General features: G+C 49.5%; 1 protein-coding gene across 1 annotated transcript; it reads left to right on the top strand.

Moving 5' to 3' along the window:
- The first annotated feature begins 3801 nt into the window (after positions 1-3801).
- Positions 3802-7327, top strand: LOC124509231 (60S ribosomal protein L28-like). The gene is given in 4 exon segments (XM_047075779.1): positions 3802-3902; positions 6386-6451; positions 6729-6902; positions 6904-7327. Coding segments are annotated over 4 exon segments (765 nt in total).
- The last annotated feature ends 15183 nt before the right edge of the window (positions 7328-22510 follow it).

Below are 22510 nucleotides of genomic sequence, written 5' to 3'. Positions count from 1 at the left end.
CTAGTCAGGGAAGTGCAGAAAGAGACACAAAGCCTCTGATGTCAACAGATATTTGTCAAGAAAGTGCTAGGCCCAAAGGCAGTGGCCCGTGTCAATTTCCACTGCCTTCCTGCCTCTCCAAACCCACGATGCAGCGTGCAAACAGGTTGAAAACCCTCCTGGCTGTCCCAAGAGCCCAGCCTTCACTATATTTTGCATCTGCAGCCAGCAGCACTACCGTTATCTTGTAGGCGCTGGGGGCTCCCGACCTCAGGGTGCCAGTGTGTGGGAAGGAGAGGCAAATTGGTGCCCCCAGCCAGTGGTCCTGACACTCGGTTTTGCGTGGGACCTTCCCACGGTTCCTGGCTCCTAGGTGACTGCGTTTCTCAGCTTCACACCACACCACGGCTCCCTCTCGCATTTATCATTCTTTACCCGCCCCCCATGCCAGCCTCTGATGAGAGGCTGGAAAACCGGCCCTGGGAGGGAGCCAATTACTTACGTGGGGGACCCAGAGGCCAAGCGATGGCTTGGTAACGATCTCTGTGCACCGTGAGGGTTATTATCGCGGGCCATGGTGACCAGCAGTGTCTCAGGTCAGGCTCCCTGGAATCAGAGCCCTAGACATGGATTCTCGTGCTAGTGGATTACTGAGGGAGGGCTCTCGGGAGTAAAAGGTCGAGGCAGGAAGGAAACAGACTAGGGCAGGAGAAGAAGCTATAAGTGAAGATGGAGGTTTAGCCTCAGCCTGACCCCCCGGTGGAAGGCGGGGTGGGGGGGGGGGATCACAGAGTCTTTTATCCACATACATGACAGAGGGGGTCAGGAGTTTATATCCCCCCGTGTCGGTCAGTCCTTTACTACAGGCCACCCCCACTGGGGGCAGGGAGGCACATAAACCCCAAGCCGTCGGCTGTGGGCCAGGCCGTCCCGCGGGCAGAGAGCAGTTCCCGAGAGCAGACTGAAACGGTGAACCGCTCGGCTGGGGATGAGCTCTGTGGTCGGCGCGGGGAATCTGGCCGGACGCCGCAGCGTCCATAAAGGGCCGCCCGCTGATCCAACAGCAAGAGAGAAGGAGGACAGACACAAGGAAAAGCCTCTCGAGGAAGCTGGATGCAGACAGGGAACGGCCTCAACCTCACTGGATCCTTCTAGGCAGGCCCAGCAGGTGCCTTCGGAAAAGACCCAATCTAAGAACCACCACGTGTGCCACCCGGTGCTGTTCTAAGCACGTTAGGTCTGTTACTCTCACGTAACCCTCACGCAACAACCCTGTGAGCGAGATGTTATTGTTTACTGCCCCCATTTTACAGAGAAGGAGACTGTGGCCCAGAGAGGCTAATCAATTCGCCCAAGTTAACAGCTAGAAGTAGTAGAGGCAAGATTTGAACCGAGGTATCCTGGCTCGTGAGGGCTACACCACCACTCTGCTGGCCCCTCGCTGTGCCTCTAGCTGGGGCAGACCCGGTGTTAGAAGGCAGGAGACCAATCTGGATGCCAGCAGATGAGCGCGTTTGTAAACCTCGGCATACATCAGAATCACCCCTGGCTGCTACACTACAGAACCTAGGGCCTCATCCTGAACCTACTGAATCAGGACCCAGGACAGAGAGGCAGGTGACAATCTACACACGGAACAAGCTCCCCAGGTGTTCTGACACCGGCGGTCCACAGATGATTCAGACAAAAGAGCAGAGGCCACGTTCAAGGCCCAGCTCTTGCACTTCCTACCTGTGCGACCTCAGAAAAGTGAAGCAACCTCCCTTGGCCTCAGTTTTTCTCAAATCTGAACGAAAAATAACAGGGGTGCCTGGGTGATTCAATCGGTTGAGCGCCCAACTCTTGATTTCCGCTCACGACAAGATCTCACGAACCGTGAGATCCAGCCCCGAGTTGGGCTCTGCGGTGACAGCAAGGAGCCTGCTTGGGATTCTCTCTTTCCCTCTCTCTCTGCCCCTCCCCTGCTCATGCTCTCTCTCTCAATAAATAAACAAACTTTAAAAAATTAAAATAAAATAATTATAATGATAATGTTCCTCTTAAGATTTTATGAAGTTTAGGGGCGTCTTAGTGGCTCAGTCAGTTAGGCATCCAACTTGTAATCTCAGCTCCGGTCTTGATCTCAAGGTTGTGAGTTCAAGCCCCATGTTGGGCTCCAAGCTGGATATAAAGGGTACTAAAAAAAAAAAAAAGATTTTGTAAAGTTTAAATTGCTATGCACATCTAGCATATATATATATTTTTTTTTAATATAGGAAATTTATTGTCAAATTGGTTTCCATCATATATATATATTTTTAACTATATGTAGGTATATCTTACATATATACACATATATAATGTAATATATATTACATACATACATATCATCAGAGAGCATATATAATATGTATACATTATGTATGTAATACATCATATATATAATGAATATGTGATATATATGCAATACATCTGATCTCCCGATTACAGAGATTATGCGCTATGCGATATATATGTGTATATTAGACAGAGGTCAAGTAGACCAAACTATTATGGGTGGCCACTTCTAGGGAGAGAAATAAGGGGGTGGGGTAAAAAGGGTAGAGAATGGCCTGGAAGAGGCGTTCACATTTTACTCTGCGTATTAAATTTTAAGTTTTTACAAAGAGAATATATTAAAGCTCTGCATATATAAAATGTATTGCACCAAAACCAAAAAGGCTAAATGGAACCATCTAGATAAGGTGCCTGGCACACAGTAGGTACTCAGTGGTAGCTGTCAGTATTATTATCATCATCCACAAACATTTGTTGAGTGTCTATTATGTGCAAGCCATCATACCGAAGCTCCATAGGGAGGCAGAGAAGCACAAAACAAAGTCCCTGCTCTTACGTGCACAAAAACCCCCCAAACGCCCAATGGCAGTGTTTACTTTGGGTCCAATGAGTGCTATAGAAAATAAAGCCTTTAAGGAGTTGAAATGAGAGAGAGATCATTTCCAGCTGGCCTCTTCAGGGGAGGTGGGGCTTGTGCGAGGCATTGAGGAAAAGGGAAGATTTCAATAGGCAGAGAAAGGGGGAGAGAACATTCCAGTGGCAGAAAAGAGCTTGGTTCAAAGGGCAAAGGGACTCCGTAGGCATGCGCAGACGCTGAGGGGACATTTGGCTTGGCTCCCCGGGTCTGCAGGAGCCAACCCCGCCGGATCCGAGGCAGGCAAAGGCTCCCCTCCCTCAACTGAAATAACACAATCTCTAGCCCCAGCCCTTCCGGTGCCTGGAAGGGGGCCAAGATCGACTTTCTGTAACAATTCTTGACCCTTGTGGGCTGAGCCTAGAACGGGAAGCAAAGTAGCCACGGCGATGAAAAGCATTTCAAAAGGGGATCCTCTCCCTTCCCCGCTGGGGCCCAAGGGTCCGCAGGGCACACGCAGGGAGTTCCGGGCGCAGGGTGGAGCGCGCGTGGTAGCGTGGGTCCGGGCGCAATACGTGCGTGTGCGTGCTGCTACGTGTAGCATGTGTGGAGACCGACGCGTGAGCGTGCACGTTGTAACGACATGTGGTATTTCCTGTGATTGTGTGCTGTGATATACTGGCTGGAGTTATGAGTTCAGTGTGTGCTAACCACATTCCTGGAGGCTAATCTCTGTGAGCGACCAAGAAGGGGGCAGAGGGAAGCAAGGAGCCAGCGAGGCATCTATCCACAGAGCACGTCTCCGCCTTCCGTGGGCGGGGCTAGAGCCCGGGGCGGGGGGGGGGGGGGGTGGGGGGCGGTGCCGGGGGAGCGGGGGGGGGGGGGGGGGATGCCGGGGGTGGGGGTGGGTAGCCGGCCGAGGTTGCGTGGAAATGTTCCCGCAAGGCATTGAAGTGATCAGGCCTGCATCTGGCGGCGTGTGGATTCTCCGCGGGCCCCGAAGTCGCCTCGTCATCAGCAAAAGTGCCGCACGGTGGGTGTGCGTTTGGCCCTGCCTGTAAAGCACCCCGACATCTCCCTAGATCTGGTGCCTGTGTGCGTGTGTATACACAGCGTGTCTAGAGAGACTGGAGGTAAACACTTTTTTAAAAAGTGAGAGCTTGATTAGCCGAACACCACAAGGCCCTGGGAAATTGAATTTAAAGGAAAAATTGGGATAATTGGAGCAGCGTATAATATCGAGAATGTTAAACACACACGTCAGCTGAGCACACAGAGTTTATGGCGAGCCCTGATTAAAATGAAGTTTCTGATAATCAAAGTTTTAATGGCAGAGGCTCATTTGAATCTCTTCTGTCTCAAAGGGAGATTAGATATCGTGTGCACAGAATATCTTGTGATAGTTTCCATTCTTCCCGTTGGGTCACATGCACGCTCTGTATGTATTTATTTCATAAAAAGTAACCTACCCTTTGGTCTGCCCCAAAATAGCCAAAACAGGACTTGCCACAGATGTGTTTATCAGATTGCTCTGCAAATGCAAGGAGAGGAAAAGTCTGCCTATCGCCTCAGTGATTTCAAAATCAAAGCCATCCCAGGCACACCAGAAGCCTAAAGCGGCCAAGAGATAGGCCGAGTTTATAAACTTCCATAATATGTTTATTGCAAGGATGGCAATTACCCAATATCCCTGCCCTCCTAGGTCTGAGATCAGAATATTTCCACAGAAAGAAATCTGTGTTTGACTGCATTTAACTGGTCATAATTCCAGATGTCTGGAATGTTCCAACACCAGGCGCAGGGTTGGGGAGGAAGAAAGGAAGCTGACGATCACTGTGTTACAGCTTTGTCGTCGTCGTCATCGTCTGTGATGGCATGTGGCTGCTGGTGCCTCGTCCTGTCCCCCGTGGCCAGGTGTCGGGGAGCATGGTTGTTTTCGGGGAAGATGGCAGCCTTTTCTGTTCACCTCTGGAAACCTGACACGTCACATCAGAAATGTAATTTCTTTTTCTTTTTAATGTTTATTTATTTTTCGGGGGGGGGCAGAGAGAGAGAGAGACAGACAGACAGAAGATCCGAAGCAGGCCCCGTGCTAACAGCAGACAACCCAGTGCGGGGCTCGAACCCACGAACCGTGAGATGATGACCGCCTGAGCCACCCAGGTGCCCCCCCCAGAGATGTAATTCCTTAATGAAATGACTGCAGCGTGCGTAATTTATGCCAGAACAGAAACAGCTGACATGGCAGAAGGGACACTTGTCCCTGTGGTTGCAGGAGCACATGTGGGCCACATCGCTCAGGACTGAATCAGGCCAGCATTACGGGGGGGCAGCCGGCTAGGAGAATTGCCTCCTCACGCGCTCCTGTAAAGTGTTAAGGTTATTTATGGCGTGCGTCCACGCCGGCCCATTCTACCCGGGTTGTTGGAACACAAATTTGTGTGAGCCCAACCGGTTGTCCCGGACTCCTTCCCGAGCACGAACAAGAAAGGCAGGGTAGTTCTGCAGAATCACTGGGAGGATTTATTCTGCCCTTTCCTCTGGGGCTCTTCTGGTAAACATTAAACATCACAACACCCCATTAAAGGAAGGTGAAGTTACTCATTTCACAGGCAGTAAGACTGATGCGGAAGGTTTGCCTCCGTGGCAAGTTATAGCCAACGGCACAGATTCCGCACCCCCTCCCTCCCCCCCCCCCCCAGCAAACTGTGAGATGTGGTGGCAAGGGTATGGCATGGCCAAAGAGGTCACAGTTTCTTCTGATCGTTGCGGGGCGGGGGTGGGGTGTTGAAGTCTGAAGCCTTTACCCTTTTCTCACCACTGGGCCAACAGGAAGACTTTCTCCACTGGTCTCTATGCCAGAAAGTCTCCAAAGCCGGGTAACACTCACCCTACGTGATACACCAGACAATCCTCTGAGGGGTAGGGTTGATGGGTTGAATTGGCGTCCCACCAAAATTGGTATGTTGAAGCCGTAAGCCCCAGTACCTCTGAACGTGACCTTACTTGAAGATGGGATGTTTACAGAGGTCACGGAGTTAAAAATGAGGCCATTAGGGTGGGACTAGTGTCCTTATAAAAGAGGGAAATTTGGACACAGACAGACGTAGAGGAAAGACCACATGAAAAGACACAGGAAAAAGACCGGCCAGGGAGAGAGGCCTTGAACAGAGGCCCCCTTGGGGCCCTCGGAAGGAATCAACCCTGCCGGCCCCTTGATCTTGGACTTCTGGCCTCCAGAACCGTGCGACGGCACGCCTCTGTTGTTTAAGCTACGCAGCACGTGGTGCTTTGCCACAGCAGCCCTAGGAAGCTAATACAGGTAGGAAGAAAATGCCAGAAGTTTCATTTCTGTCACTATGGTGGTTTGGCTTCTTGATCCTAATTCACGGCTCACGTGGAATGGAAATAACACCGCTGACCACATGACTTTGTGGTGTCTCCCACTGTAGGTCCTAGGTGGCTGTAGTCACATCAGCCTGGGCTCCAGACCTGCCCCAAATCTGTCGCCTGGAGCTCTTCCCATCTCCAGCAATGGATGGTCGGGCAGAAATGCTCCAGCTTCCTGATCAAGAGGAACAAGTAGGGGCGCCTGGGTGGCTCAGTCCGTGAAGCCTCCGACTTGGGCTCAGGTCATGATCTCACGATTGGTGCGTTCGAGCTCCACGTCGGGCTCTGCGCTGACAGCTTGGAGCCTGGAGCCTGCTTCCGATTCTGTGTGTGTGTGTGTGTGTGTGTGGGTGTGTGTCTTTCTCTCTCTCTGCCCCTCCCCCACTTGTGCGCTCTCTCTGTCTCTCTCTCTCTCTCTCTCAAAAATAAACTTAAAAACAAAGTGTAATTTAAAAAAAGAGAAGGAGAGAAACAAGCAGACGTTCAGCACCGACCCCAATAACCTGAAGGCTCCCAACTCCTTTAACGACAACAGACTGATTCACCTCTACACTGTGGGCGAGAAGCCTGGGGCTGATGGCAGACGCATAGTGGTGGCCACGAAGCGGAGATCCCTCCAGGGAAAACCCACTAGCCCCGTGGACCACCACGAACAAGAACGCCTCGGCCACCCTCGGAAGCATCGGGCACAGGATCCACAAGAACCAGGACCACCCAGATCCGTACGTGGCCGCCATTCGCACAGCCGGCGCCTTCCCTCGCCGCCAGAAGCCTGTGACGGTGAAGAGGAAGAGGCCCGCCCCACCAAGAGCTCCTGAGCACCTGCCCCCCACCTCCAAAGCAATAGAGATGTCAACCACTTCAAAAAAACAAACAAAAAACTGCGACCCGGAGCCACTCCCGGCCAACCCGCAGCCTGAAATAGCCAAGCCCAGCCAACATCAGTCAGATCCCCATAGCCCTGCCGGACCCCGAGCAGGAAAAATAAATTCCCATTATTGTAAGCCACTGAGTTTCGGAGTGTTTGTTCCGCAGCCTTATTGCGGCAAGAGCCGACTGTTACAATGACCGATATGCAACATGCAGATTGACCCTGGGCCTTGTTTGGGCTGTACGTCACCGCTCGGCATCCAGGGTGACAGGTGAGGAATGCTGAGGCAAGAGTGGCAGTCCTATGACTTGGACAGCGTCCACCTCAAATGATTTTTCACCTTCAGCAAATGGCCTGTTATAAGTGCTATATTGAGTTCATTTACAGGTTATATTATGTCACTCTAACCAAACTAATCATCACAAAGCAGACAAGGGGCTTCAAATGATTCCTCCAACACAACTGTGGCTTAAAGAAAGTACTGTAAATGGAAACATAAGCTTGGAAGAAGCTGGCAGAGCTCACAATTCTCTTAGATTGAGAGCTAGTTCATTTAAAAAATTTTTCAGGGGCGCCTGGGTGGCGCAGTCGGTTAAGCGTCCGACTTCAGCCGGGTCACGATCTCGCGGTCCGTGAGTTCGAGCCCCGCGTCGGGCTCTGGGCTGATGGCTCGGAGCCTGGAGCCTGTTTCCAATTCTGTGTCTCCCTCTCTCTCTGCCCCTCCCCCGTTCATGCTCTGTCTCTCTCTGTCCCAAAAATAAATAAATGTTGAAAAAAAAAAATTTAAAAAAAAAAATAAATAAATAAAAAATAAAAAAAAAAAATTTTTCACACTCAGTGGCCCCTCGGTGGCTCAGTCACTTGGGCGTCCGACTCTTGATTTCAGCTCAGGTCACAGTCTTGCGGTTTGTGGGATCGGGCCTCGCGTTGGGCTCTGCACTGGCAGCACAGAGCCTGCTTGGGATTCTCTCTCCTCTCTCTCTGCCCCTCCCCTGCTCTCTCTCTCCCAAAATAAATCAATATTAAAAAAACAAAATTCAGGGACACCTGGGGGCCCAGTCAGTTAAGCATGTGGCTCTTGATTTCAGCTCAGGTCGTGAGTCACGATTTGTGGGTTTGAGCCCCGCATCAGGCTGTGGGCTGATGGCACAGAGCATGCTAAGGATTCTCTCCCCCCGCCCCTTCCCTTCTCCTGCTCGCACTCTCTCTCGCACAAAATAAATAAATAAACTTAAAAAAAAATTCACACTTGACAAGAAGATAATTCGAAATATGGCTTTTTGACTTCTATCGTTAATAATGGACCTCACACATAGGCAGATGGCCTTATGATCTTAGCAAAAAGCATTAGCACGTGAATATAAGTTATAAGTAATTAAATAAACCTATGGAGGGGGGGTGTACTAAAATGTTTCACTGTTGGGATTGAGACCATTTGAAAGTCACTTGAAAGCTCACAAAAAAAGAAAAAAAGGAAAGGAAAGAAGAGAAGAGAAGAGAAGAGAAGAGACAAGACGAGACGAGAAAAGAAAAGAAAAGAAAAGAAAAAAGAAAAGAAAAGAGAAAAGACTCTTAACCGACTGAGCCACCCAGGCGCCCGGCCCCTAGAGATTTTAAAGTGAACTCTATACCCAATGCGGGGCTCAAACTCATGACCGCAAACAAGATCAAATCTTGGGGTGCCTGGGTGGCTCAGTCGGTTAAGCGTCTGACTTCGGCTCAGGTCATGATCTCGCGGTTCGTGAGTTCAAGCCCCGAGTCAGGCTCTGTGCTGACGGCTCAGAGCCTGGAGCCTGTTTCAGATTCTGTGTCTCCCTCTCTCTCTGACCCTCCCCCGTTCATGCTCTGTCTCTCTCTGTCTCAAAAATAAATAAAGGTTAAAAAAAATTTTTTTTTAAATAAAATAAAATCTTTAGGGGCACCTGGGTGGCTCAGTCAGTTGAGCGTCTGGCTCTTGATTTTGGCTCAGGTAATGATCCCGGGGTCATGGGATCGAGCCCTACGTTGGGCTCCACACTAAGCTCCTCCCCTGCTTGCTCTCTGTCTCTAAAATAAAATTTAAAAAAAAAAAAGGAAAAGGAAAAGGAAGTCAGCTCACCATATCAAACTGATTTCTGAACTTGTTGGATGTTTTCATTTGTTTTTAATGTTGTGGAATTATGATGGTGTTCTCACTGAAAGACCCATCCCCTTGAAGCACAGAGTACACAGAACCATGGGCTTTTTCCAGTGTTGTGCTGTGTCCACGCTGTTTCTGAAGCCTAGGGGAGACATGCTGTCACGGAAAAAGTGAGGACAGACCTCGGTGCTGGGCCTAATGAACACCATCCACAGCCAGGATCTGCAGTGCTCTGCGGCAGAGAGGGTGCCTGGAGCCCCTCACGGAGGCCCCACTCCCAGCCCTAGCCTCCTCCTAGCTTTGCGAAAACCTCCGTTGACCTTCCCCATCTCCAACACCACCATTCCAGGCATGGGGACAAAGTGTGCCTCACTGTCGACCAGAAACTCTGCTCTGAACCCATTGGGTATCCTCCCCCTCCCTTGTGCAAATCTTGCTCCGGGCAGAGGCACCGAGCAGGGTTATGGAGTAAGGGCTTTGTCACGGAACAAGACCTCCCAAGGAAGGGGTGGGGGGTGGAGTCTGGGAAAGGCAGGGTCTGAAGGGGAAGTTGGAGGGTCAGAGGCTAGGCTGCCAGAGCGGGGCCATGAAGGAGAGCTTGGGGAGAAGCCCATAGAAGATATGTCTCTACACCTGGCGGCCAGCCTGGCATGACGTGGCTGTGGTGCAGCAGGGCCAGCGGTCGAGAAGCAGAATTGCATGCAGGGCAGAAGAGAGTAAGGACAAGCTGGCACCTTCTGGCACCTTCCGGCACCTTCCGGCACCTTCTGTCGTTCACCGCATCTAACCACGATGACCAAAGAGGAGTGACAGCTGCTTCTCCTCCACCTTCCAAATGTTGTGCAGATTTCCCTTCTGCCCAGCCCTGATCTGGAACCATAAAAGGAAGGGAATTGGGGGAGACGCCCCTGCAGCCTGGTCAAGGTGACACGACACAAACCCCCCCCGGGGGTCAAGATTTGAACTGATTGCCAGAGCGTCTGCTGTCGCTCTTCGGCCCTGCCAGTTTCAAGGGGAGGATTACGTTGCCAGTCCTCAGACATTCCTGTACCCCAGGACTGGGCAGGTGCACTTGGCTCGTGAAAGGAAAGACCTTCACGGGCAGCCTCTTCCAAGCCTCCCCCGCAGGTCAACCTCAACGCGGTCATTTTAACCCACTTACCACTTGAGAAAGATGATTTCAGGCTGGGAGACTCAGAGAGAGAGAGAGAGAGAGGGAGAAGGAGAGACAGAAACAGCTAAGGGCCTGTGGCAGGTTGTATTTTTCAAAGATGGCCACTGCTATGGACTGAGTAGTGTTCCCCCCTACCCCGGAAGTCATACATTGAAGCCCTAATCCACAGTGTGACTGTATTTGGAGACAGGGCCTATGAGGAGGTAATTAAGGCTAAGTGAGATCATAGGGGTGGGGCCCTAATCCATTAAGAGTAGCATCCACATAAAAAGAGGAAGACACTCCTGGGACGTGCGCGCAGAGAAGAGGTCATGAGAGGACGCAGGGAGAACAGGTCTGCAAGCCAAGGAGAGAGACCTCAGGAGAAACCAAACCTGCCAACACTTTGCTCTTACACTTTTAGCCCCCAGAACTGTGAAAGAACAAATTTCCGTTGTTTAAGCCCCGCAGCCTGTAGGATTTTGCTGTGGCGACCCCAGCAGATGAATACGGCCACCGCATCTCTCCCCTCCCGCAGGCTCTTCCTCAAGGCGACGCCGGCTTTCCAATGACGACGACGTCTCCAGGGATGGAGTCTATGTCCCCTTTCCCTTGAACCCGATCAGGCTGTCGTGACTGCGTCCACCAAGAGAAGACAGCAGAAGCTAGGTCATGAAAATGCTGGGGCGCCTGGGTGGCTCGGTCGGTTGAGCGTCCGGCTTCGGCTCAGGTCATGAGCTCACGGGCCCGTGCGTTCGAGCCCCGCACTAGATCTGTAAGTGAAGGAGCCTTCGGATGGCTCCATTCCCCAGCAGTCAGGTCTCCCCAGAGACACTGTATGGACTAGAGACGAGCTGACCCCCACTGGCCTCGCCCAGACTACAGATTTGTAAGCAACATATGTGATTGCTGTTTTGAGCCGCTAATTTGGAGGCGTTTTGTTATGCAGATAACCAGAACTAAGGGGCTTCGGAACAAATGCATCGAGGACACCCCCTGGGGGGAAAGGAAGCCAAGTCAGTAGACAGGCTTTACCTGCTTTGGGGGTCGTTGCAGTGATTCCAGACAATCAAACCGATACAAACCTCTGGCATCAAAGGCGACGGAACAGGCTGTCCGCTGAGCGTTTCTGCAAAGACCACACCCACTTTTACCATTCCCGTTCGTTTTCGGATGACTGTGAAAGTCTTCCCAAGGAGATCTGTTCATTATTATTATTATCAAGGTTGATCAGGCTCCGGACAGAGTTTAAAGGGAACAGATGTGCAGAAAGAAGATGGTGGAACCTGGAGGTCAAGCTGGAGGCGAGAATAATTAAAGGTCAAACTCCAGGTTTGCATTTGGTATTTATAGAACGTTCCGCGCTTGGTGTGACGGTTTTAAAACCAGGCTGATGAGGGAAGCTCCCTTCAGCTCTTAACAGGAGGGAAAGGATTTTACCATAAGGAATCCAGCCTGTCTAGTTCAAAGTTTTAAAAGGCAGCGTGATTAAGCGGCTTTGTTGCTTCGGGTGATGCTGTAAAGGTGAACAGGGCTGGGAGAGGAGGCTGTGTGAACAAAACAAAGCCAAACAAAACACTTTTTTCCCCGACCGGGCACCCCGGGCTGTCAGCCGCGGGTCCCCGGGTCATCAAAAGCTGTTTTCTCCTCCGTTGCTACCGGCCCCCCCCTCCTCCCCCCAGGCTCGGAAGGAGCACGAGCGCTGCTTATGGCATTTGACAGGGGCCAAGGCAAATCAGGGAGGTGGCGTTCCGGTACATTGTGAGAGTCACCAAAGGAGGCGCACCTCTGCTCTGCTTCTCGCCCCTCTTTCCCCTCCCGTCTTCAGCATAGAACATCACAGAAACTCCTCTGTGTGTCTTTCAGCTTGTTGTTATCGGCTTTCGAGAACTGGATGTCTCCTTTTGTTTCCTGAAGCTTTGATGGTGGGGGGGGGGGATGGGAGGATGGGGGAGGCGAGAGGGACCCGTGCTCCAGGCTCAGACCGATCTCCCAGGGATCGTTTTGCAAACGGGTCCCGGTCCAAACCTTCCAAAGGCGCGGATGGAGAGGCTTGTAAGAACTTGTCTACGCCGGCACCGCATTTCTTCGTGAAAATGGGGTTGCTCTGACGGACTGTACGCAGCTATTGAGGAGGAAGAAAGATTATGGAGACCACGTGGCAACATGGAAGAAGGCAGGCGTGATACAACGTTACACGAAATACCAAACTGTGCCCGGGTGTCGTTGCAACAATGTTAAAAGCGGATCAAGAAGCAGTGACTCGAACGGATACAGGACCGCCACAGTTCATATACAGTGGAAATCACCCAAGTGCCCACAGACAGATGAAGGGAGACACAACCCGTGGATACAATGGAATATCATTTGACCTTGAAAAGGAGTGAAATTCTGACAATCATATGCTCCAAGGCTGAAGCTTGAGGATGTTATGGAAATAATATGAAATAAGCCAGTTGCAAAAGGACACCTACTGTATAAGTCCCCTTCCTGAAGTCCCTAGGGTGGTCAGATTCATAGAGACAGAAAGTAGATCGGTGTTTGCTGGTGGGGGTGGGGGTGGGGGGTGGGAGTTAGTGTTTAATGGGGGCAGAGTTTCTGCTTGGGAAGTCGCAAAAGTTCTGGAGATGGACGGTGGTGATGGTTGCCCAACAACGTGAATGTGTTTAATGCCTAAACACAAAATGATGAAGTCTATGTTATGTATATGATACAGTGAAAAAATTAATTTTCTTAAAAGTTAAGTCGGTGGGGGGGGGGCCTGAGTGGCTCAGTCAGTTAAGCAGCCGACTTCGGCTCAGGTCATGATCCCACCATTCGTGAGTTCAAGCCCCACATGGGGCTCTGTGCTGACAGCTCAGAGCCTGGAGCCTGCTTCGGCTCCTCTGTCCCCCTCTCTCTGCCCATCCCCCATTTGTGCTCTCCCCCAAAATAAATAAATCTTTAAAATAAAATGGTTTGGGGCGCCTGGGTGGCGCAGTCGGTTAAGCGTCCGACTTCAGCCAGGTCACGATCTCGCGGTCCGTGGGTTCGAGCCCCGCGTCGGGCTCTGGGCTGATGGCTCAGAGCCTGGAGCCTGTTTCCGATTCTGTGTCTCCCTCTCTCTCTGCCCCTCCCCCGTTCATGCTCTGTCTCTCTCTGTCCCAAAAATAAATAAACGTTGAAAAAAAAAATTAAAAAAAAAATAAAAATAAAAATAAAATAAAATGGTTAATTGTATGTTGGGTGAATTTCACCTCAATATTTTAAAAAGTGGATTAGGAGGACCTTGAAAGGGAACATAAGAAAAGGAGAACAGATTAGGATTGTATCGGTGGCTTCATTTTGGTTTCTGAAAAAAAACAAACAAACAAAAACTGTTCAAACAGTTTGGGCAATGTACTTTTCATGTGTTTAAGATAAATCCGTCGGGCAAAAAGTCTATTATAAAAAACAAACTGTTAATCAACTGTAGCATAAGCCTTGTACAGAGAGAAACACCATAAGGAAAGAGAAATCGAGGACTGAGCTAAGATGTGGCTTGTCACTTTTTTTTTTTTAAGTTTATTTATTTATTTTGAGTAGAGGGGAGGGACAGAGAGACAATCCCAAGCGGGCTCTGCACCGTTAGCGTGGACCCCGGCGAGGGACTCGATCCCACGAACCCCGAGATCATGACCTGAGCTGAAATCAAGGGAAAAAAAAGAAATAAATATTCAACAGCCAGTGTTGCCAGCATGATGCCGGGCCCAGAACGTAGAGAAACGAGAGAAGCTGCCGCACGCAGAGGCTGCCTAAAGGGAGACAGGGCACCTCGGCCGGACCTGGGGCCATGATGGGATTTTCAAAGGCCAAGGGGAAAGAGGAGACCCTCCAGCGTGAGAGAATAGGCAGGGGGCAGGAATGCCAATGTGTTTGGTCAGGAGAAGGGAGGGGCGGGCAGGGGGTGTGCCAGGCGAGCTGAATGCAGCACAGTTAAGCAAGCTGTGAACGGCTCCCCGAGGGACAAACGCTGCGGGCAGTAGGCAACGAGGAGCCATGGTTGACTCCTGACCCAGGGGGGCCGGAGAGGCCCAAACACGGCCGGAGCCTCAGCCCTGACTCGGATTACGGTAGCAGCAACAAGGAGCAATTCTGGAAACCCTACTCTCTCATTGATGGTTTATAGTTTCTCGTCCCCGAAGGGAACGCTTTTGGAAAATACATTCATTCCTCTGCTTCTTTCCCAAACCTCATGAAAATGAGAGTAAAGGAATTTTTAAAAGGCATTTGCCTGCAAGTATAGAGGGAACAGGAAAGGAGAAAATAGCCCAGAGTTTTGGAAGCTGGAAAGCAGAGGGTTGTTTAGTGACTAACTTACAGCAACACTAAGAAAACCGAACCCTGGGACGCCCGGGTGGGTCAGTTGGTTAAGCATCTGACTTTGGTTCGGGTCATGATCTCTCGGTTTGCGAGTTCAAGCCCCACATCGGGGCATCTCTCTCTGTCCCTCACTCACTTGCACCCATTCTCTCTCTCTCTCTCAAAAAAAAAAAAAAAAAAAAAAGGCTGAACCTTAAGCTGGCAGTGAGGAAACGCTGAGAAACTACCACAATTGCATCACAGAACCTGTCTCCCCTCCAAAGACCCAGAAGCAGCCGCGCAGGTGCTTCTGGAAGTGCAGGTGACACTGATCAACTGCAAGTCCTTTCTAGAAGCAGTCAGGTATTCAGGTGCCTTCCCTGCTCTGTACATGTAAGTAACTGTCCCCTGACAAACACCCCCTCCAGGCAGAAGGCTGGACCTCTACTATCTGGACAGAAGTCAAGAAAAGAGTCTTTGGACAGAGATCCCAGGCACTGCTGAAAGTACTATGCTCAAATGCAAACAGAGAGATTAAGTGTAAGTTTTCTTATCAATATGGTGCCCCCAGCCAAGCTCTCTTGCCCACTCAACTCCCAGACCCTTGACCTTCCTGCTCAGGGGCCCTCTAGGGAGGAGGTTGGATACTGACATCAGACATTTCTCCATTAAAAAGCCTAGCCAGGGTTTTGAATCCAATAAATCTAGAGCGGGGATTAAGAATGTGCATTACTTAGAATTTCCCAGGTGACGCTGCTGCCGGCCGGGGGGACCACACTTTGCAAACGGCTGCTCTAGAGGGAAGTCTGCGTTTGGCAGGCCACATGCACACACACAGAGGGTCCTAGCAGCTTTTGGGTCGACACACAACTGTAAATGTCAGCACCAGACATCTAGGAAAACCTCTAATGTGAACAACAAAGACCAAAAGGAACAGATAAAGCCTCCTGAAGGGAGCAGACTAAGCTGGGGAATGTAAACCCCACCCGAACACACGACAGGTATGTGCACATGCCTATCAATAAGGTCCCAGAGGAGCCATTATTTTAATAGTATTAAAAAGAAGGGCCCGTGGGTGGCTCAGTCACTTATGTGTCCGATTTTGGCCCAGGTCATGATCTCATGGTCTGTGAATTCAAGCCCCGCGTTGGGCTCTGTGCTGACAGCTCGGAGCCTGGAGCCTGCTTCCGATTCTGTGTCTCCCTCTCTCTCTGCCTCTCCCTCTCTCTCAAAAATGAAAAAACATTAAAAAAAATTTTTTTAATAGTTTTAAAAAGAAGCATTCAGGGGCGCCTGAGTGGCTCAGTCAGTTAAGCATCTGACTTCCGCTCAGGTCATGATCTCACACTTTGTGAGTTCGATCCCCATGTCAGGCTCTGCGCTGACAGCTGAGAGCCTTCTTGGGATTCTCTCTCTCCCTCTCTCTCTGCCCTGCCCCCGCACTCTCTCTCTTTCAAAATAAATAAATAAACTTTAAAAAGAAGAAGAAGAAGAAGAATTCAGGGAATAAAAAGGAACTTCCAGAGAATCAAATTTGAGCTATTGGAAATTTAAAATATGACAGCATACATGAAAAAAAAATTAAGTAAAAGAAGTTGAATATAAAGTTGGGAATGTTTCCTGGAAAATCGAGAAAAGAAAAAAAAGATGAGAACTGGAAAAAAATTATAAATGATTAGCTTGAAAGTTCAAATAAACAGAGTTTTAGAAAGAAAAAACAGAGGTGGAGGGAAGAAAACATCAAAGAAAGAATTTAAGAAAACATCCCATACCTAAAGGACATGAGCTTATAGATTAAAAGGACCATTGAAGGGGTGCCTGGGTGGCTCAGTCATTTGAGTCTCTAACTCTTGATTTTGGTTCAGGTCATGATCGCAGGGTCTCAGGATCGAGCCCCTCATGGGGCTCTGCACTGAGCGTGGAGCCCGCCTGAGATTCTCTCTCTCTCTCTCTCTCTCTCTCTCTCTCTCTCTAAAACAAGGAAGGAAGGATGGAAGGAAGGAAGAAAGGAAGAGAGGGAGGGAGGGAGGGAGAGAGATAGAGAAAGAAAGGAAGGAAGAAAGGAAGAAAGAAAAACAGGAAACCATTAGAATACATACAACAGTGGATGACAATAGACCCACATAAGGGCAAACCATCATGAACTTTCAGAGCGCTGGAGACAAAGATCCTGAAAGCTTCTAAACAGAAAATATGTATTATACACAAGGATTGAGAGTCCGTATGGCCCTGGACTTCTCCATAGCAACCCTGAAATTTGGGAAAAAAAGAGAAAAAAATGCCTTTCAAAATTCTCGGGGGAAACAATCCAACTTAGAATTCTATATCCAGCCAAACTATCCGTTAAGTGTGAGCATAGAAAAATACTTCTCTGACGTGCGAGATCTGAAAACATTGCTCCCCATGCATCCTTTCTCAGAAAGCTGCAGGACAAGATGAGTCATCAAATGTTGGGAAAAATCAAGAAAGAGGAAATGTGGAATCCAGGGAACTTGGGGTGCCACCGAAGACAGAGGCAGAGAGAATCTCCAAAATGAGAGGAGACACAGAGTGACCACTGAACAGTAATCACAGGGAGTGACTCCTCTAGATGGGGACTGCTCAGAAGCTTCCTGCTAAGCCATGGCCAACAAGGTCTTGAGCTGTTTGGACACAGTGAGAAATCTAGTAAATTGGAAGGGTTTGGGCTTTAGCAACCTCCTTAAACCGAGGCAGCCAGAAGGTGGTAAGACAGCTCAGTGACTACAGCCTGGCCTGAATTCCGATTTTCCATGCAAAGATGAAAAGGCCCAGATCCCGCCTCTGCCTTCCTCCACCAGCAGCCACATCCCCGTGCACATTTGGAAAGGCAAAAATATCTAGGCCAATTTTATCACACTAAAAAGGGAAAAGAATCATCAAAGTTCAAACTCTCCATCATCAAATGACCTCAGAGTCTCCCCAGTGTGAAATTCCAAATGTCTGGATCCTGGCACTCTCATGGGTAGAAGGGAAACGGGTGATTGGCAATGGTCATTGTTTTATTGAACGAGAACTTGCTAGGGTATAATTAGATGACACAGATTCCTTTTGCGTTTTTTATAGGGAAGCATTTTGCCGTTACATCGGAGTATGGCATATGTTTTGTGGCCAGGGATTTTTCACTCAGATAGTATCTCTTTCAGTGGTTCATTTAAAGCCAAAATGACACCAAAATGGACCAAGTGGTCCAACTGTTCTCTCCCCAGCCCCACCCCAGAGCTACAGGGCAGGTAAGTGTCTGTCCCCTTTTACACTTCCCTTCCGTGGGCCTGGCTGCCATTAGTGATCTGCGTGAGGGATCCCAGTCCCATTCTACAGTTTTCCTGGTATAAAATGTAGGACTAATCGGGGGTGGAAAAGTATCTCAGTAGGTTGAGGTAAATAACAAGTCTTGTCGGGGCGCCTGGGTGGCGCAGTCGGTTAAGCGTCCGACTTCAGCCAGGTCACGATCTCGCGGTCCGTGAGTTCGAGCCCCGCGTCGGGCTCTGGGCTGATGGCTCAGAGCCTGGAGCCTGTTTCCGATTCTGTGTCTCCCTCTCTCTCTGCCCCTCCCCCGTTCATGCTCTGTCTCTCTCTGTCCCAAAAATAAATAAACGTTGAAAAAAAAAATTAAAAAAAAAAAATAAATAACAAGTCTTGTCTAGGTGCCCCCCCCAAAAAAAAACCACCTGCACCCTCCAAATAATCCATCGCATGACTCCATGATATAATCAAGAGGCTTTCAAAGAGGGACGAATCCCTGTGGCCCAGGCTTTGGCCTCATCCTCCTGCCTGTCACGCATTCACATGCCCACCAGCCGTGAGGACCCTTTCCAATCTCCCTACCCCAACACATCTCCTCCAACCAGACGAGGGGTCACTTCCAGACGGAGCCCCCAAACCCCTGTGCCCCCTACCTTGTGTCCACCTACATAGGCAGCCTACTCTCAGAGGCCCAGGACTGTTCGCTGCTCGTCTCCCCTCAGATTGTGCCAAGGGAGGGTGGAGAGCGGAGATAATTCATCTTTGCACCTGAGCACCTAGCAGAACCTCGCATGAAGCAGTGCTTAATGCATACTTGTGGAATGAACGAACAAATGAATGAGCAAACAAAATAAATGCATGGATAATATGACTTCGGCGGAGGGGCGCCTGGGTGGCTCAGTAGGTTAAGAGTCTGACTCTTGATTTCAGCTCAGGTCATGACCTCACAGTTCGTGGGATCGAGTCCCACGTTGGGCCTCGTGTGCAGAACCTGCATGGGATTCTCTCTCGCTCGCTCTCTTTCTCTTTGCCCTTCCCCTGCTCTCGCTCTGTCTCAGAATAAAGAAATAAACTTAAAAAAAAAAAAATACGACCTAGGGGCTTTGGTAAACGCCACATAAATTTATTGTGTCATGTGACTGCCAAAAAATGCTAATACCAAAGGCTTATCCTGTTGAGCTGTTGTCCTCAGCATTGTGCTGTGGTGCATTGACAACTTTAGTTTCTCTCATTATTTAGGATTTAAAAATGTACATAAAAGCCGTAAGGTAAATATGAATGGAGATTCATTTCTTTTTAATTTTTTTTAATGTTTATTTATTTTTGAGGCACAGAGTGCGAGCAGGGGACGGGCAAAGAGACACAGACTCCAAAGCAGGCTCCAGGCTCCGAGCTGTCAACACAGAGCCCGACGCGGGGCTCGAACTCACAAACCGAAAGATCATCACCTGAGCTGAAGTCGGACGCTCAACCGACTGAGCCACGCAAGCTCCCCGAGATTCATTTCTTTTTATTTGTAGATTCAAACCGATGTGACTAGTCTCTATGTTTACTGTGCAGCTTGCCAGTTGCGAATGCCCTTACTCGGCCAGTACAACGGTAAACGTTTGTCACCCGTGGCACCTGCGTGACCAGGAGAAGAACAGGAGGCCGACCGACTTTCTCCTCCACTGTCAGCATATTGTGACGCATTGCAGCTTACAGGTGCCTAGCGATGTGGATTTACTGATCATATGACCTAGTTTTAACTTAACTCTGATGAACGGCAGAAGCCTCCAGAACGGAGGTCCTTAAACGTAAATAAATACAGCGGATTGCAAAGGAAGCCAACAGCATTTAAATCATTACCAAATTATTAAAACAAATTTGTGATGCAGATATTTATGTGCTTCTTTCGTAAATCATTAACTAACAAGTTCCTGTGGCAGATCGAGTAACTATCATCATTTCATAGTGCTGATGAGCATAAATGATATTTCAAGATATCTGCCACAGCGGGAATGTGATTTCAATTGGTGACGGTCGCAGGTACGGCTAATGCTACAGAGGTTTGTTGCTTAGGTTCGAAATCGAAGGAAATGCTGAATTTCAGTGAGAAGCTAGTGAAAATGAAGATATCGTTTTTTCCCGCATCCAGTTCACAGACCCTGTGAATTTTATCCTTGAACCTCAGGTTAAGAGCCCTGGCCTATGACAGAGTAAAGGCTACTGGTCCCGCTTCTCGCAACCTGGCTACCAGGTGTTCTGTTGAATATCATTTAAAAACAAGTATAGCCAGCCTCCAAGTGAATCACGAATCGCACATGAAAGCCCCCTTGTGTGTGGTCCCTGGGCTTGTCAGATTCATAGACCCCCGCTCAGGCAACGGCAGAGGTGCTAGTATATTTCCAGTCAATTCCCCAGGTCTGGAGCATCGCTTCTTTTATCCACGGAAACTTATTTCCCACAGATGTAAATCCTAATGGGTGAGCCTTCTGATGCAGATTTAGATATCGTTGATGTGCTCGAGGTAGTTGTCTTTGCAGCTTGGATTTCAGATTCGGGTTTTTCAAATGCTAACCATCCCTGAGGTGTGCATGCTTCATTAGTGTGTTTCAAATGTAAACCCACCTCTTCTAAGGTGGATATTAAAAACAGCAAAGACTCGCAGAGCCACACTGAAGCACTTTGTTACAGACTGGATTGTGTCGTCCCCCCCCCCCCACCTCAAATTCATAGGTTGAAACAATGTGGCTGAGCTTAGAATCTGTAGGGAGATAATGAAGGTCAAATGAGGTCATAAGGGTGGGGCTCTGATCCTATAGGACAGGTGTCCTTATGAGAAGAGGAAGAGACATCAGAGAACTCTTTCTCTGCATGCACAGGGGGAAGACCGCGTGAGGACAGAGCAAGAAAGTGGCCATCTCTAAATCAGAAAGAGAGGCCTCACCAGGAACCAAATTTGCCAGCAGCTTGATCTTGGAATTCTAGCCTCCAAAACTTGGGAGAAAACAAATTTCTGTTGTTTAAGCAACCCAATCTCTCATACTTTGTTACAGCAGCCCAAGCTGGCTCGGACACCCGCCCTCCATGGATGGGGCTTTTGACTATTTCAAACAACAGCAGAAGTGACACGTTGTGACTTCCAAAGCTAGATAAAAAAAAGCCATGCAGATCCTGTCTCGCTTGGGGGGAAGAGGGAGAGGGGGAACACTCGCTCTTAGAGTCTGAGTCATCGAGTAAGAAGTCTTGCATTATGGGTTAAATTATGTCCCCCCAAAAGATACGTTGAAGTCCTAACCCCCGACAACCTCAGAAGGTGACCTTATTTGGAAGTAGGGTCCTTGAAACCGGTGGTTAGCTAAGTTAAGACGAGGTTGGGGGTGCCTGGGTGGCTTCATCGGTTAAGTATCTGACTTTGACTCAGGTCACGATCTCACGGTTCATGGGTTTGAGCCCCGCGACCGGCTCTGTGCTGACAGCTCGGAGCCTGGAGCCTGCTTTGGAGTCTGTGTCTCCCTCTCTCTCTGTCCTTCCCCCACTCACACTGTCTCTCTCTGTCTCTCAAAAAATGAATAAACGTTAAAAAGAATTTTTTTTACAGATGAGGTTATACTGGCGTAAGGTGGGCCCTAATCGAATCTGACTGGTGTCCTTATAATAAGAGGGAAATTTGGGGGCGCCTGGGTGGCTCAGTCGGTTAATCATCTGACTTCAGCTCAGGTCCTGCTCTCACAGTTCGTGAGTTCGAGCCCTGAGCTGTCAGCACAGAGCCTGGAGCCCGCTTCAGATTCTATGTCTCTCTCTCTCTCTCTCTCTCTCCCTCGAAACTTAATAAACATTAAAACAAAAAAAAAAGAGGAGGGTAATTTTGGACATAGAGCCACAGAGACAAAGGAAAGTTCACGTGAAGATACAGGAAGAATGCCGCACAAAGACAAGAGCAGAGGTTGGAAGGATACATCCAGAAGCCAAGGAATGCCCGGGGCCACCAGAAGCTGGAAGAGATACGGAAAGATCCACCCCTAAAGGCTTCAGAGGGAGCCTGGCCGACACCTTGATCTTAGACTTCTGGCCTCCAGAACTGTAAGCCCATTTGTGTTGTTCAAGCCGCCCAGCTAGTGGCACTTGGTTACAACAGCCCTGGGAAACTCATAGTCCCTCCAGCCCGAGGCTGCCGTCAACAGTCGCAGCTGATCCTGACCTTCAGCTTTGCGGGCCCAGGTGCCCGCCATGCTAGGGAAGAAGCCATCTTGGAACCGGACATGACGGAGCCGAGACAAGCTGTCCCCTGCATGCCCTTGCCAGATTCCTGACTGGCAGAGTCTGGGCGCCGTTCCTCTGCTTATCTTCTGCCCCTAAGTTTTAGGGTAGTTTGTTCCGGGCAGAACTGAGTAGTACTCAGTATATTTGTCCTTCGTTTCTACACTTCAGTGATCATGCTTCCTCCTTTCTGGCAGCCAGAGGGGCCCCGTATTTGGTCTGATGCTTTGCTGTGTCCGTGTGGAAACTCTGAATAATCTTTCGAACGCAGGCCCTGCATTC

Source organism: Lynx rufus, unplaced genomic scaffold, assembly GCF_022079265.1.
Source record: "Lynx rufus isolate CCGP_SWC_20201006 ecotype Redwood Valley unplaced genomic scaffold, mLynRuf1.p SCAF_14, whole genome shotgun sequence".
NCBI classification, from domain to species: domain Eukaryota; kingdom Metazoa; phylum Chordata; class Mammalia; order Carnivora; family Felidae; genus Lynx; species Lynx rufus.
This window is presented reverse-complemented; position numbering and strand designations above follow the sequence as displayed.